Consider the following 18,215-nt stretch of genomic DNA (forward strand, 5'->3'; position numbering starts at 1 on the left):
TGTTTCGTACGTCAATCTGTACAGGGTCTCTTGTGTGGTGGACAATGGCGTACACCAGTAAGCCCATAAGACCTCGAGAAGCTCTTCGGTCCATTTACCCTTAACTGGGTTAAGTCTCTTCTTTAATTCGTTAAGAACGACCTTATTGGTAGCTTCGACTTGGCCGTTCATTTGAGGGTGCTCTACAGAACTTGTAATATGCTTAATATCGAGTTTTTCATAAAATTCAGCCAATCCTCGGTCGATGAATTTCCAACCTTTTTCGGTAATGATCATATGTGGGATCCCGAAACGAACACAATATTTTTCCATACAAAGTTTTGAACATTCTCGGCTATGATGTCTGCCAAGGGTTCGACCTCTATCCACTCAGTGAAGTAGTATATTCCGACTAGAAGAAATTTACATTGCCTCTTCCCTGGAGTAAAAGTCTGATGATATCCATTCCCCATTTCACAAATGGCCATGGGGAAAGAATGTAGTGAAGGTTCTCGGGCCTTTGATGATATAAACTGTCATATTCCTAGCACTTGACACATTTTCGAACAAAATCTGTACAACCGCCTTGCATGGTCGGCCAATATTAGCGTGCCCTTAACACCTTAGCGGACATTGTTCTCGCTCTCAAGTGAGTACCACATACTCCATCATGTATCTCCCGCATGACATAATCAGCCTGACTAGGAGTGATACATTTTAAAAGTGGTAGAATATATCCTCTGCGATAGAGATCCTGGTCAATAAGAAGAAATCTAGCGACTGTTGACTCATCGTCTTTTCGGATTGTGCTCTATAATCCCCATTTGTTAAAAACTGTTTGATGGGTGTCATCTAATTTGGTTGTACATCAGTCGTCATGTATTCGTATGAACCAATGTTGGGATTCTTCAAGGTAACTGATGACTTTTTACGGCAAGTGCACCGCCTTTGTCAGAAGTAATAATTGTCCTTAAGGACGGATATCGATCCACAAGGAACAGTGAATTATCGAGTACAATATTCGCTAAATATAACAAAAGAACAATATAAAAAGAGTTTAGAAGTGATTGTGTTGGCACTGATCAATAAGAAAACAAACAAAGAATTAGTTGTTTCAATTGGAAAAATAGGGATTAGGTTTCATCTCTCCCACTCTCATGTATTTTGATTAGCATGTTAATATTGAGTTCTTTGATTGAAATTGATGCCCGTAGAAAATTCATTTATATTGATCTCTCGCATATAAAATCCTTAAGAATGTTTCCTAAATATCGATCCCTCGCATATTTATAAAAACAACTTAGAATCACACTCAGACGTTAATGGCAATTAACATTTCAAGTCTATCCCTAGCACTCAAATATGCTAAGTATTGATGTTTAGGTCCAAACCCTAAAAATACCTCTCAGTCAGATTTAAGATTCTCAATTTGTCACGGAAAGTTAAAAGTAAAACAACAATACCAATAATCAATCAAGAATTGAATATTAATATATAAGATATCACCTTAATACATAAGAGTTTGAACAGATTACTCCCAATCCCAAAGGGTAGAATTAGCTACGCATACTTCTAGCACCTTCCATTCTCCCAATTGGTTACAATTCACTCTATGGTTTTTTCCTCTCAATCTAGCACCCTAGGGTTGAGCCTCTAGCCCCCTATTTATCCTAGTTTTATAGGGTTAGGTTGCTTCCTATGTCGGGCTAATGGGCTAAATAATAAAACATAAAAAGGCCCAATCTTTCTTTGCATCTTTTTCCATTCTGGGACCTTCCATCTTGATCTTCTTTTTAGCTCAAATCATTCATCTTTAATCCAAATCTTCAATATTCCCTAGAAATCTGCAATTAACACCAAATTTGTAAATAAAATGCTCTTATTCAAATAAAGATTATAAAAAATGTAAAAAAGGTATAAATTCATAAATTAGGGATTATTTTATATGTAAATTAGCAATAAATCCTTATAAGTGTGTATATTTTAATATGAAATATTACTGAAATTAGACACTTATCAGTAACGTATATGACCGACCGATGAAGCCCCTTCTTCTTGGCCATGGCTAAACATGAAAGCATATCAGCCCGAGTATTGTGTTCCTGTCAGATGTGCTGGATTGTTACCTCAATAAATCTGGTAATCAAATTCTGAACAAAATGATAGTATCTCTGGAGCAAAGATTCCTTGACTTCGAATTCCCCCTTGAGCTGACCGACAACAAGTTGGGAGTCACTTCTGCAGATAAGCTTTTCAACCTCCAAATCTAAAGCTAGATTGAGACCGGCTACAATGGCTTCATACTCAACCTGGTTGATTGATGTTTTTAATTCAAACTCCAATTATTGCTCGAGAAGAATTCGAGAAGAACGTCACCTGGTCCTTCGAGCACCACCCCTGCACCGCATGGTCTACTATTGGAGGGCCCATCAACATGCAAGATCCATTGGGAGCCCTCCTCTTCGGTCTGACAATGGCTGAGCTCGACTGCAAAATCGACTAAAGCTTCTGATTTAATTCCCCCCTTATTAGTACTGAATTTGAAATTCAGATAAGTCAACAACCCATCTGATCATCCGACCGGCTAAGTCTGGCTTTGCTAATATCTTCATTATCGGATAGTCGTTTTCGATTATGCGATGATTATGAAAATACATGTGCAATCTTTGTGCTATTATGACCAAGGCCAAGACAACCTTCTCGATCTTCTGGTATCAGACCTTAATGTGAATAAAAAATACATGAAGATGACCAAGGATGTTGTACTTGAAGGGTCATCTCAAGAAGCAAAGAAAGACTTCATCACAAGGAGGAATGGACAAGGGCCAAAGCATTTGAAGTTCTTCCTATTAGTTTTCTTAAAATAATTAGCAAAATATTGTAAATAAGTTGGGCTCAATTGTAGGGGTCCAAATAGTAAAGAATAAACGAAAGTAGAGTAGGTTTTTATGTAGAACATAAAAGGAAGGTGTAGTTATAGATATAAGGGGTGCTAATGTACAAAGATAAGTCACACCTTCCATGTGACATAAAAAGAAGGTTTAGGTGTAGTTTTAGGAGGTGTCACTTTCTTGTCTTGTCATTTGACATAAGATTGCTTCTTCTTCATCACTTGAAGAGGAGCTTGATGAGTCATGATTATACGCTCTTCTTGATTTTCCTTTCTTCTCATGCTTCTTGAAGTTTTTCCTCTTTTTGTTGGGACATTCAGTTTTAATATGACCCTGTTCACCACATCCAAAGAATGTATATTTGTTAGTGTTAAACTCAGTAGGTTTCTTGTTATCATACCTGTTGAATGAGTCACTTTTGTTGTTTCTCTTCTTTAGGGACTTGCTGAATTTCTTAAACTGCAACCTAAATGTTTCCTCTTCACTCTCATCACTTGAGTATTGATAGTTTTTGTTCCCTGCAGCTTGACTTGATCCAGATTCTTCTTTTGTCATAAGACAAACCTCTTTTCTGGATTCTGAAGAGAAAGATTCAACAAAAGATTCTTCTTTGTCCATCAAGGCACTCTCCTTGGATTCTTATGATACTCTTCAAGGGTATTCCACATTTCTTTGGCAGAACTACATTCTGAAACCTTGAGCAATTCATTAGAATCAAGTGCAGATACAATGATGTTCATAGCTACACAATCAAGATGTTCTCTTTCAGAAAAAACATTTTCAGATATAGGCATGAGATAGTTATTTGTAATAACATTCCAGATTTTTCTATCTATAGATTGAACAAAGAATTTCATTCTTATGCACCACAATTCATATTTCATACCACAAAACAAAGGTGGTTTGCTTAAACATGCACCTTCCCCAAAAGAAAAATTTTCAGCCATTTAAAAAAGATTTAGGATCAAAACTTGAATAACTTTCAAGAACCAAGCTCTTGATGCCAATTGTTAGAATATATGGCCTTAAACAAAAGGGGGGTGAATTGTTTAAGAGGGATTTTTGCAATCTTTGAAGGTATAATGAAAATCAATGCTGAATTACAGAGAAAGAAATCAAAGAAACAAAGAACCAAAACTGTTTCAAGATGATACCAGAAAAACAATCGGTTGTTTTTATCAGCAGTTTATAAAAACAACTTAAAAACAGAATTTAAAGAGTTAAGGGTAAGAGATAAGCACGCAAGCAATTTATACTGGTTCACTCTTACACCAAGAGCTACATCCAGTCCCTAGAAACCACTGGGTATTCCACTATGCAATCAAAACCATATTACAAGCACCACACACCAAAGTAGTGACCTTGAACCCCTCAAGAAACACACTACCTTTGGCAAACCACACCAAGAATGTTGATCTTGAACCCGTCAAGAACACACAACACTCCTTCGCAACACAACTACAGAAATACAGTAATCAAGGAAGAAGGAAATAGAATACACCTGGGTATTACAAAGCTTATAGTTCAGAAATACAACCCAATCATATTCCACACACTTAAGAATGATCCAAAGCTCTTTCAAATCTTGGAAACACTATTTTGATAAAATCTTTCTGTTACTTTAAGATTAGGAGCGTAAAACCACCTTTATATAGACCCACCAAGTGGTCAAAAGCATTTAATAAAGGAACCAAGTTAGTTAGGATCATTTAAAACATATTAAAACCGATTAACAGAATTATGTTAAGGTTTTTAGGAAAACAATCGGTTGTTTTGTCAAAACAATCGATTGTTTTGGTTTGACAGCAAAGTCAACCATATTTTTCAAAAACAGCTAAGGTAAAACAACCTGTTGTTAGGTAAAACAACCTGTTGAATTTTTGACAGCTTTTTAGAAAACACATCTTTTCAAAAGGTTAAAGATTCAAATGAACTTGGATCATCATAAGAAGTGAATTAACAAGTTTCAAACAACTAGACAACACACACACCCAGCAGCAAGGTCTTCAAGCTTTCCTCTTGGATTTGGAGACATCAAAGCATCTTGTTCAACAGTGGAGTACCCGACTGATAAAGTAAACTGGTCGTTCCTCTTTTTCAACTTCTTAAACCAATGTTGCACTGATCGTGTCCTCTAAGACAACGAGGTAAACAATTATGAGCTCTGTGGCATTCGATTTTTCAATAGTTGGGGGAGACGCCAAGAAAACTTTCAATTGGAGGAAAATCCGTTCACACTCGTTCGTCCATTGGAACTTAGCTGCCTTGCATAGTAATTGCACGATGGGCTTGATTCTCTTTGTTAACCTTGGTATGAATCTAGAGAGGGTTGTAAGCCGCCCGAGCAGTCTTTGAATTTTCTTGACATTCTTAGGGCTTCGAATCTCAGTGATCGCCATACATTTCTTAGGGTTTGCTTCTATGCCCCAAAGCCCCAAAGAGTGAGCATAAAACCCAAAAAATTCCTCCTTCAACCATGAATGCACACTTGTCAGGATTGAGCCTCATGCCATAATCGTGAAGGGCTTGAAACACTCCCTGTAGATCTTTGATGTGTTGTTGGCATGAGTTGGATTTGACACAATGTCGTCCCCTTGAAAATGTAGTTCATCAGTCGTTGATAGGTGGCTCCTGCATTTTTAAGGCCAAACAACATGACTTCATAATAGAAGTTGTTACAGCAGTCATGAACGCTGTCTTTTCTTTGTCTCTCGGGTGCATCTAAATTTGGTTATATCTAGAATATGCATCTAAAAACTTAAAATGGTATGCCCGACTGTCCCATTGACCAAACGGTTAATGCTCGGTAGAGGATAAGAATATTTGGGACAAGTTTTGTTGAGATCGGTATAGTTAGTGCACATCCTCTTCTTGCCATTCGATTTTTTGACCATGATCACATTGGCCAACCATGTAGTGTAGTGTGCTTTTTTGATGAAGTCGGCTTTCACCAACTTCCCAGCCTCTTGTCATGCAACAACACATTTTTCTTCGCCCATTTTTTTTTTGGGCTACGGGTTTGGCTTCTTTGTAAATGGAGAGACAATGTGTCAAAACATCCGAGCTCACCCTAGGCATGTCGACAATTGTCCAAGAAAAAAAATCAACATTATCAATCAAACTTTGGCTTACCAGCTTACTGTCGTCTGGTTTTAGAAAGGTTTTCATGTGTCGTATGCTCATCATCACGGAGGGGTAGAGGGCAAAAGTCCTCGTCAGGCTCAATACGAGCTTCATCGAGTTGAGGGTCAAGATCGACGAGGGCGACCATATCCTCTTTTGTCCTACTATCTCGGGATCGTTCCCTGTTGTTTCCCTGCACTTTGGACAACATCCCCTTCTTACCATAGACCGTCCGTGCGGTGAGCTCTTGTATAACCGACTGATCGATTCAACCTTCAATTTTGTGACATAACATTCACAAGTCATCTTTTGATCGACATGAACCATTACGATGTCACCGACTACCGATGGAAACTTCATCGCAAGGTGGGGAGTGGACACTATTGGCTGCATGCGGTTTATGGCCAAGCAATATACTATAAGAGGTATTTGCATTTACCAGAAGATACCTGATTTTTATTGTCTTGCAAATATACCTCTCTTCCCTGAACGTAGTGTACAAATCAATGAATCCTCTTATGTCCACTGCTCCCCGGAAAATCCAAGAATCTGTTCATCGTAAGGTTGGATTTCTGATTCTGGAATTCTCATTTTCTTGAAAGTCTTCCAGTACAAAATATCGACCGAGCTTCTCAGATCAACCAAAACCTTGGTGATGGAAAATTTTGTTGAACAAGATGCTTTGATGCTTCAAATCTGTGTGGAAAGCTTGAAGACCATATTGTTATGTGTGAGTGTTATCTAGAATATTTTGACTTGTTAATTCACTCCTTGTATTGATCCAAGCTCATTTGAATCTTTATCACTTTTAAATTTTCTTAAAAGCTGAGAAATTTTAATGTTATTTTTCAAATCAACCAGATGAAAAAGATGTTACTCAAAGGGATGGAAACTAAGACCAGTTTTTCAACCTGTTGAATTGTCGAAACAAATGGTTGTTTGAAACATAGTGATTTTCAAAATGATATGGAAAAGTTTTTCTTTATTTTGTCTTTATTGTTAAACTGAAACAACCGGTTATGATAAAACAACTGGTTATTTTTGTGAAAACCTTAATTAAAAATTTATTTCAATCTGTTGTTTTGGAAAACAATCTGTTGTTTTTATAACAGAATTTTATTAAGAGTTTGAAATTGTTTTTAAATGATTCCAACAGCTTTTGATTTATGATCTAACAATTTTAATCACTTGCTTAAGTCTATATAAAGGTTGTTTGATATTCTTTTCAAGAACCTAAGAAAAAGATATTATTAAAAACGTTTTTCATGAGATCAAGAGCTTTGGATCATCACTTCTGTGTGGAATAGGATTGAGTCTTTGTACACTTTTGTTCTTCTACTTTGTAAATTCTAGGTGTATTCTATTATTTCACTTTGAACACTACATTTCTACGTGATTGGTGTAAGGCAATTTCAGAAAAGGGTTTCTAAAAACTGTGGTGTTGCCAAGGAGTGGTGTGTGTTCTTAAGGGGTTCAAAATCATCACTCTTGGTGTGTGTTTGTAATATAGGTTTGATTACATAGTGAATTCCCAGTGGTTAGCTGAGGACTAGATGTAGCTCTTGGTTAAGAGTGAGCAAGTGTAAACCTCTTTGTTTTAATCATTATTCTTTCTCTGTTGGTATAAAGAACTTGTTGTTTTGAGAAAACAACTGGTTGAATTTCTGTAAAGAACATTAAAACTGAACTTTTATCTAATTGAACAGAAAAGCAATTGGTTGATTTTGCTTAAATTTTCACTCTACTTCAAAACTTTGCAAAAGTCTTGTGAAAAAAATTCACCCTTTCTTGTTTAGACCACTATTTCTAAAAAAATTATCTATTTCCACGGTGATGACCAAGGGTCGTCCTGGGCTGGGTCGATGGCAGTGAAGTCGTCATATGTGAAGGTTATTGGCGGCATCCTCGATCGGTTTTTGGTGGTTACCAAGTGCACCGACTGAATGGATCGAAGATGTTTTTTGCAGGCAGAATTGGAACATCCACCTCCAGTGAATCCTCCAACGATAGTATTCACTTGCCCCGTGGTGTATTTGAGGCCTCGGTTCTCAAGGGAAGGGCTTCTACGAATTCGTCCCTCACTCTAACCGAATTTTTTTAGTGAAAGTGGTCCTATAATAATGTTGATGACCTCTCGGACACCGCATCTCGATCGATCGTTCGTCCGAGGACTTTCGATTTGTGGTCGAGTCCTACGTACAAGGCTCTCACTCCATCTCAGCTTGGCCGGACGCTGGTCATCATCAAAACGGCGTGATCCTTCTTGCCCATGTCATGTGTACTGTTCTTTTCGATCCTTAGGAGGATATCTTTCCCTTTGGGGGATCAATATGAGTTAGCGTTTGTATGAACAAACTTGCACAGGTGACCAACTTGGATAAGTTCTTTTATTTTGTCCTTCATCTCATGACATCCCTCAGTTGTATGGTCGAAGTTGCGGTGGTATTGACAATGTTTGGACATATCAACATTCCTTGAACTCTATGACTAGTTTAGGGTCGGGATTAGTTTGGCTTGTGTGCCTCATCCAGAATTTTACCCCTTGCAACATTCAATTGGGTGTAAGTAAAAAATCGAGGTCCTCGATTTTCTCTGAACCTGTTTGACTAACTAGAGGTAGGTCAATTTCCTTTGTCCTTCTCCCTTCCTTTATCTCCTCCATTCTTAGATCGAACGCTTTTGTGGTAATCGGTCAACTCCTCTATCTGCATGAACTTAGTTGCTCGATTCCTCAATTCATCAAGATTTGTGGCTGGTCTCTTAATCAAACTTTCGGTAAACCGATCGGGTCGGATTGTTGAGACTAGGTGATGATGCATGGCTATCTCTGACATGAGATTTCAGATTCCCATACAAACTTTATTGAATCTCTCCAAGAATGTCCACAATGATTCCCCCTTTTCATGCTTTACATTAAGGAGTGCCATGGACGACATATGATGCGGTCAGTTAGTCGCATATTGAGTGGTAAATTTAGCCGCCAATGCTTTAAACCTATCCAATAAATTCGGTGGGGAGTCAGGTGAACCAACTAAGCGCCCTTTTTTGGAGAGAGGTGGGGAAAACCTTGCACCACACGACTTTATTTGTCATGTGGAGGTTCATCTACGTCTTGAAAATGTTCAGGTGCTCGTCCGGATATGTGGAACCGTCATAAAGCCTGATAGTCTGTCCCTTCCATTTGGAAGGGAATTGAGCTTCCATTATTTCATCTGTAAAAGGATGCCCTTTCGGATACTCATCGTCATCGGTCGGTTGGGATCACTCGATTTGCCTAGAACTCTGATGAGTTTGCGTTCGAGATTGCTCTTCTTGTTCAGGTCCATTGAGTCGTTCCTTCAATTCTTTAGTCTTCTCCTTGAGAAGGCACACCTCTTCTTCATTCTGTCCCTGATCTTCAATGCCTTTTTGTCGCATCTCCTCGACTTGTGCTTGAAGTGTTTGGATTAGGGTGATCTACTCCTCTATGGCCCGATCATGGTTGACAATGTTCCTTGTTGACACCATTGTTGCTAGTTTGGAATTGATGCTGAAATTGACTACCATCTCGGCCCCACGGGGGCTGCCAATTGTACATATATAGCCAAAGAGGACCTGGATAGTACCTGAGGCTGGTCGTACAATTGCTGACGTGTTGGTGATCCTCTGGTTCTTTCCTTCAAGTCTCCTAACACAAGTTGGTGCTCGATCAGGGTTGACCTGAAAAAGGTACTCTGACGATCAAGTAAGTACTCCGTGTGAAGAGTGTATATTGGTAATTGATAAAAGTGTACCTTACACCTCCACATAGGGTCTATTTATAGTGTTGATCATGGACCCTTGTTATAATGGGCCAGATTTTAGTTATTCACTGATGTGTATCGTGAACCCTGATTAATAGGGAGATATATTGGTATATAGGTATGTTGGAATATTTGAAGAATATTTGTGTCATCTTTCAGTTAATCAATTTTTAGCTAATTTGTCGGAGATACTTTTCATGTATTCCAAGATACGAATTATAACTCATTAAGTGCTATTGTAACTATCATTAGTGTCATTTATTGCATGTTTTGAGGTGTCATTTGACTTGGACTGTCAGTCACCTAAATCGAGACTGGCTCGTCTGGTACCAACTGGTACAATAAGATTTATACTATAATATTTGGCAAGAATAAAACTTTAACAAACTAATGAATCAGATGGTAACTATACATCAAAATCATTGGAATTGAAAAAACTGTTAAAACATTTTTAATAAAAATTAAAAAATGATGTATTTGAGACTGTGCATATACAATCCAAAATACGTGATTCTCCATTGCACAATCCAAAATATACTAAATATATTCTGAATTGTACTTCTAAAAATATTTTTTATATTTTATAAAATAATTTTTAAAAAAAAGATTTACAGATTATATGGAAATGACTTTTTAGATTATGAGAGTGGACAACGTAACTTCCGTCGGTATCGTTCTAAGTGGGCCTAATTTAATTTTTTATCCTAATCAAATTAATTACCCGTTTTTCTTTTGTTACTTTTTAACTCAATTTTGTGTTTCACTTTTTAAATTCTGTTTAAGACAGCCTATTTTGGACCCATTTAATTGTTCATATAATTAAACTACTGTAATTAAGAAATTATTAACTTAAAAACGAATAGAAAATAAATACTAAAACGTTCCCAGCATCCACCTTGTTACTATTCAGTAAAGGTCTCCTATAAACTCAATATTTCAGTGAGTTACAAATAAAAAATGAAAAGAATAGCTTATTTCTATAAAATATGGGGAAAATATGAAGTTGAAACAGTGCTTCCATTTACAATAGTATCAATGGCGAAGTCTAGAGAGGAGAAAAAAGCATGCTGAGGAAGTGAGAACTGAAGCAGCAAAGCAAGCAAGATCAAATCCTGTAACTAAGGGAATGTCCTTGAACTTCTCTAACACTCCAACTTGGAGAATCATCATCATTGCATGCCCAATCTTCAACTTTGCCTCCCCAATTGATTGCATCCCTAACCACCCAGGGGGTGACTGAAACTTCATTCCACCAACCATATTCATTATCAATGTCTTGTGTTTTATAGTCTCATTAAGATAATGATCAAGTTCCAAAAATGAATGCATGTGTGTTATATATATATACCTTCATAAGCAAGTTTGATCCACAAAGAGGTGCTTCTGTTTCTTTACTAGTTGTGTTTGATCTCACAAACAGGACGTACATTCCCACCCCAAATATCAGCAATGCAGTTCCCACCAGAAACGCGTCTGCACAACACTTTCAATTAATAACTGTCATAGAGAAATTGTATCTATACAACAACCTTGTATATTTCTTTTCAAGTTCATGGTGGTTGACAAACCTATGGCTTCAATGAGTAGATGCATCAGATGTGTTTGATCCAAACTTTGAGATAACATATGGAAATAATGCGCGTATGACTCCATAACAAGAAGGCAGCCCTGTAATATTGCAAAGCCATGCATGCACATTTCTTCATAAGACTTTTCTTTCTTGTCTTCAAATAACAAAAACAAAAGGAAAGAAAAACAGTGCACAAAGCTTCATATATATATATATACCTCAACAAAACACAGTACCGATCCAAGTAAAGATCCTGCAACAGCGAACAAAGTAAAGAATCTGCAATCGACTATTGCCTGCACCACGGAAAGTTGTATTAACAATAATCACATATATCTTGTGTACACACTGAACCTTTCCTTAAAAAGAAATAGAAAAATGATTCTTTAAAACAAAACACTCCCACCTTAATCAGTTGTGAAATGAGAATAATTCCATGTGATATACATAATAAAAAATAAATTTGTAATTAAATAGTATAAAAAAATATTAAAATAATAATATTAAAATTCGTAAGGTGGTTATATAAAAATCTTGGTTTTGAATGTATCATTCCCTCTTGTAATAAGGACATGCATGTGCACATAACTTAATCACAAAATTTATTCATTAGTGAGTTAATAAGAACAAAATAAATAAGGAGAAAATAATATATATTTACCTTTTCAATTTGCATCTGCGGTTGTAAATTGCTTGGTTTTGTCCTTTTGACAATAGCGCGAAAAAGAAGCAGAATGGCAGTAAGAATACTAGCGAAGAAAGCAGCAAAATCTGGGAGTCCTTGTTGAAGCAATGGTTGTGATGTGGTTATGTGGTCGGTGGTAGCCATGGTTGCTTTCATGGTTACTGGTGGTTTCCTTTCTCCTTTAGCAGGAGCCCTGTTAAGATCTCCATTCAAACTTGCCCTGCAATGGAGCCGTACACATTTGATGTACAAAGAATGAGAAGAAGGAGGAGGAGGAGGAGGAAATTGAATTGGCCTAGAGTTACGCAGCAATATTCTAGTGGTTGCCATTGAATTGAATTGAGTTTGGTGGAAAATTGGTATTAGAATTTTATGGCACACGAGAGTGTCTTAATAGATACCACCAATATATATGCATGCACGATGCACATGAATTGGAGGCGAAGATTCGAGGCATATTTTGGGTCACTTTGGACACATGCAGAACTTTTGAACGGCAGACTAAGAAACTTACTAAGCCAATACGCGCATGCCAATTTTGCGTTTCCACTTTCCAGAACGTGTGGGTCCCGTTGTGTTTTGCATCGAACACGTGTATCATTAGTTTTTTTTTAAGATATTTAATTTCTAGATGCCAAACATGATTTTAGATTAAAAAACATATCACATTTCACAGTCCATCTTTTATTAAGATCAGATATTAAAAGTAGATTTAACAGTACAAAAAAACTTTTTTAGCTATATTCTTTAAAGTCAAGTGCTTATAAACCTCATTATAATTTTGTAAGAGATTTCGAAGTATCGGCAATTTTCAAATTAAAAGCAATGATATATTCATAGTTTTTGTTATATAATCATTGTTGATTTGTTTTCTATAAAAATTGCTTTAAAAATGTACCCGTGAAAGCTGAGTGAGTCACGTAACTCGATATCAATATTGGAAGTCGACCAACCGGATAAATTGATTACATTAATAGAAAATAAAAATATACACGATAAATCAGGTAATATGTTAGAAATTCGATAAACTCGCGATAAATCAGGTAATGTTATTTTATCAAAGATACGTATTAGACGACCCATAAACGAAATAACTCACTATTAACATTATAAATAAACATTGTTATACAATAGTAAGGTACATTTTTATTAATATATCATTCACTCTACTGTAGAGCACTTACTTATCGTCGAAGAACCTTTTACAAATGTACTCCCGACCGAGTACCAGGAAACGAGTACGAGAAAGAAGATGAAGGAGGATGACCGAGGGACTAGAAGAAATTGTTCAAGCCGGTAGCAAGTACTATCCATACCCTATACAAGTACAAAAAGTAATATATAAAATTATTTTAATTGATAGATCATGTAAATTACAATAGGAAATCAGTTTAACTGTAATTGGTCCTCACCAAACAAACTTTTAAGGTGAGAATTCTTTCACTTATATATTATAAATTGGCCTTCCAATTTATATAATATAAATTGAAATTATCTCTAGTAAATATGGGATCTTTAACATACCTCTTTACATTGAATCATAAAGATCTCGTGTGTGAGACTACATATTTGGATAGTCTGATAGCAACCCAATAGCAAGTGGCACAATAAGTCCATCAAACCTTGTTAAGATACACTGTGATACCATATTAGAAAATAAGTTTAAGTCAACTTATCCTTACCAAATTGGCTTGTAAGATAATAATTCACACTTATATACTACAAATTGATCTTATGTTTAGTTAATGTAAGATTTTTAACAAATTATTTATAGTAATAATACATTAAATTGAATTCCTTATATTTTAGTGATGTTTAATAAAACTAAGAGGCAATTATATTTTCTTTCAAATAAATATTTAATCATCATATGTGTTTTTTCTCAATAATAATGATGAATATTATACTTAATTATTTGAGTAAATTGAAGAAATAACATTGTTTTGTTAAAAATAAAATATTAAAATTAAATTATTTGAACCAAAATATATAACATTTTTATGTTTATTAATTTGATATGTATTTAAAAAAATTAATTTAAATTGAGATTGATTAAATTTATGGAATAATATTTAAAATAAATAAAATAAGTGAAAGATAAGATATAAGAAACTTGGTTCCAAATTGATGTAATATAAAATAAAATAAAAAATTTCATCTATAAAAATATATTCAAATTTACATATATTCACCTACTCATTACATACGAGTTACTCTATAGGTAAATTTTTGTATATTATTATTATTATTTTATTAGTGATATTATTATTTTAATATTATTAATAATATTATTATTATTATTTATATTAATGTTATTAATAATAATATAAATATTATTATTACTGTTATTAATAATAATAATTATCATAATTATAATAATATTATTGACAATAATAATATTATTAATAATAATGTTTATAATAATAATATTAATAATAATAATAATAATAATAATATAACAGAATATAACAGCAAAGTCTGTATGGTGTAGATAAAAATTGTATGTTTATGTATATTTATGAGATATGTATTTAATTCATTTTCAAAAGAGATTGTTAATAATAATTATTAAGTGCTCATTTATTTATTAGAAGACTGACCATAATCTCCATAAAAACTTGTCTTTTGTAACTTATTTCTTGAAATATTGATATTTAAAACGTTTATCCAAATCAATTTTAGCATTAAAAAAATCCAGCAAATGTTATAATGTTTTATAACTTAAAAATTGGGAACCTTCGAGAAAAGGTAATGAATAAGTGTGTAATGTTGATGTATTAGTATAACTTATTTTATATTATTAACTAATTAAAAGTTATCTTAATTATGACTTTTAAAATGGTTATTACTATCATAAATATATGACTGTAAAAATACATTCTAATTAAATTCAACAATCAATCCTTGCATAACAAATCATGTTGAATGTAAAGATATTTTTTATGTCTTAATTTATAACTATTTAATGCTAAATTTATATTTTATAATATTATCAATTAGTTTTAATTGAGTTTTAAATTCATATAAATTTAGATATTTTTAATTGAGTTTCTATTAAAAATAATTGGTATATTGAATACTAAAAAGTTTATATTTTTTAATTGACATAAATTTGGATATTTTAATCTAGTTTTTATTATAAAAAATTGGTATACTAAGAACTAAAATATTCTATTTTTTTTTTTCAATGGAGTATACATCGTTTGACTTTTTGGAACTGGTATAACTATTATCTCCGTCCACTATCTAACTTATATTATTTTGTGTTAATATTAATTAAAGTAGTTTCATGATTAATATAATAGGTGACTTTTTATTGTTGAATGAAAATAAATAAAAATAAAAACATAAATACAAAGTTTGGAGAATGGGAAACTCCAACCCCATTGTTCTCCTAAAATAATTTTGTTTTGAATTCTTTTTAATATTCAATACATTTTCTTTTTCACTTTCTTTTCAATTTCATCCAAACAAGTTGTTCCTTGTAATTTTAAATGAAAACAAGAGTCACGTGCTTATTAGATATTTACAAATAGTTCTCATTGGATGTCCTTCATTACCTTTAAGTGTAACTCTAACTCCATGTTTGTTTTGCAATCTCCCAATATCGTATTTAGATTTTCATTTTACTTTCATGTACCCTTATCTAACAATAAAAGTCACATGTTATATTAACCACAAAAATACGTCATTTATTATTTATACACAATAATATGTGAAGACAATTAAGAAATATTTTAAGATCAAGATAAATCACCTATTTAAGAAAAAAATTATTAAAAAATATACATTTTTTTAGTATTCAATAGACAATTTCTTTTAATAAATACTCAATTAAAAATATTTAAATTTATCAAAGACTTAAAAATTAATTAAATATATTAATTATTTTGAAATATTTTTTCAATGTTACCCATGGGTGTAAATTAATTGAAGTTGTTTAGTGTTCTAAATTTGAGTAATATATTTAATCAAATATATGCCTTAAATATAGCCAAGTAGAATTATCTTTAATGGAGGATCCCTTTCTTTTATATCAAAACAAATATTTATTCAATAATAATTTTTTTCTATATCAGCTTTAATTATTTTTTTATTCTTATGTTAATATTTTCCTTTCCCTGAATTTAAGCTAATTAGAGTCACATATTAGTTTCTTTTAATTTGATATTTTACTCAATTTAAAAATTGTTTTAGTGCCTTAAATATCTTCAAAAATAGATTTAGTTCCTATAAAATACGTTTTAATCCCCAAATTTTAATAGAACACGTTTTTAATCAAAGACACGATATTAAAATTACATAACTTTTGAGAAATATAGGAATTAAAAAAATACATAAAATTTTGTAAGGACTAAAATGAAATTTAAAAATATTTGGAGGAATGAAAGTTATTAGGAGGTAGGTAGCATAGCATGAAAGCAGTCAAGCTGTATCAAAGAAGCTGTAGTTATAGAAACAAAGAAACTTGGATCGCAACTCTTAGTCATTTCTCTTTAATTTTTCATAAAAAATTTTAAAAAAAATAAAAAGGAAAAATTTGCAGCCATTAAAATCATGACGACAAGGTCAAAATGTGTGAAACCTAATAATTTTCCAAGCAAATGGAAGAGCGAAACAGCTTTTGAATGGTATAACATTTGTTGGCACGTGTTTCATCAACAAGTGTCGGCTTGGCCCATACATTGCAAACCCAACTGCAGATACTGAAAAGTAGTATTCTGAACTACTTTGATTTTCAAAATTCTCTTTTAAAATTATCTCACCAAATTATGTTTGAAACATAATTTTAACTTAGATGTTGCATACACGATTTGTATTTTATTGCTTATATCAATTGATTATTTTATGTATGACTTTAATTATTTTTTTTCAGCTACATTTTAATTTAAATATTTTTTGTTTTTTATTAATTTTTCAATCCGATTGATGATTTGTTTCAATTTTCGTAATAAACAAAGGAAATTTAGTGTTTTCATAATGCAATTTTTAGAGTATATCTTTATTTAAGATTTTTTTTATGTGTGTTAACAATTCAACGTGATGTAGTTAACATAAATTTATATCGGATTAAATTTTCAATATAAAAATTTCTATTTTACGTTGATTAGAATACAATTCTATGTAAATATACATTAAAAAAATAAGTTATGCAAATTTTGGACTTTTATTTTAGATAGTACTACTTGACTTTAAACTAAAATTTTAAATTAAAAAATTCAACTAACATAGAAGAAATGATATCGAAGAAATTCAACTAAACCCTATGAGTTTGAGAGCAAGAAAATAATGATGGAGGACTATTTATTAAATATTTGAGCTAAAAATTTTATACAAAATCATGTTTTCTAATAAAAAAATTATCAACAATAAAATAAAACTAAACTATTATGGAAAAAAAATAAAAATGATCTTATGTTTAAATGATATCTTTATTTAAGAGTCAATGATACTTGGTTCATCCTTTCCACTTGCAGATACGAAATCCACTATAATCTCGAGAAGTAATTTCACAATAATAAAAGTACGAAAATTTGTAATACGCGCACAACTATTATAGGAAAACTATGTTTTCTCATATTCTTTCATCATAATAACAAACATGTCGTCCACTTCGTTGTCCATTTCGACAAGAAGTGTTCTTGATGAGAAAGACAATGTCTCATGCATATCTATGAGTTTCGTGCATGCTTCTTCCCTTCAGGATGTTGACTACTTGTCATTAGATGAATTATTGACATAAAATATTTGTCTTTCTGATGTGCTAAAATAAATGGTTTGTATGTATAACCTACTTTGTTTTGATCCATCAAAGTAAACTCGTAGTCATTTGTCCTTACACTCGTATTGTTATTTACCAATTTACACTTGAACATTGATACTTTAAATGTCACATAACCAATTTCCCATATGTCATGTATAACTTCGAAGTAACTCAGATGTTGTAATGAGATTTTTGTTTATAAAACAAGCAAAGTGCACAACCTCAACTTGAATGATAACTCCACTATTTTGAACTCTACTCTTGTCATCTTCTAATAGAAATGGAACTTGTTAATTTATACCCACCATATGTAATGACGTCAATATTAGGCCCACGTGCAAATCTCAATAGTGTATCCAAAATACTAGGTTCACCGTAAAAAAAATTTCTTAAACCAAGCTAATAAGATATTGTTATGTTC

The 18,215-nt window shown here is 33.0% G+C and overlaps 1 protein-coding gene across 1 annotated transcript; it reads right to left on the reverse strand.

Moving 5' to 3' along the window:
- Positions 1–10,642: 10,642 nt before the first annotated feature.
- LOC137810911 (uncharacterized) lies at positions 10,643–12,396 on the reverse strand. The gene is made up of 5 exons (XM_068612406.2): positions 12,007–12,396; positions 11,564–11,641; positions 11,344–11,443; positions 11,124–11,248; positions 10,643–11,017 (listed from the first exon to the last, which is right to left on the reverse strand). The coding sequence occupies exons 1-5, from the start codon at positions 12,358–12,360 to the stop codon at positions 10,808–10,810; spliced, it is 867 nt and encodes a 288-aa protein (XP_068468507.1). The 5' UTR covers positions 12,361–12,396; the 3' UTR covers positions 10,643–10,807.
- Between the last annotated feature and the right edge of the window lie 5,819 nt (positions 12,397–18,215).

Source organism: Phaseolus vulgaris, chromosome 2 (assembly GCF_051622355.1).
Source record: "Phaseolus vulgaris cultivar YP4 chromosome 2, ASM5162235v1, whole genome shotgun sequence".
In the NCBI taxonomy this organism is placed as follows: Eukaryota; Viridiplantae; Streptophyta; class Magnoliopsida; order Fabales; family Fabaceae; genus Phaseolus; species Phaseolus vulgaris.

Coding starts and splice junctions, on each gene's coding strand:
- LOC137810911 (XM_068612406.2), bottom strand. CDS start 12,360: ATGGCAACCACTAGAATATTGCTGCGTAACTCTAGGCCAATTCAATTT. Junction 11,642..12,006: donor CGCAGATGCAAATTGAAAAG/GTAAATATATAT, acceptor TCCGTGGTGCAG/GCAATAGTCGATTGCAGATT. Junction 11,444..11,563: donor CGGTACTGTGTTTTGTTGAG/GTATATATATAT, acceptor GCAATATTACAG/GGCTGCCTTCTTGTTATGGA.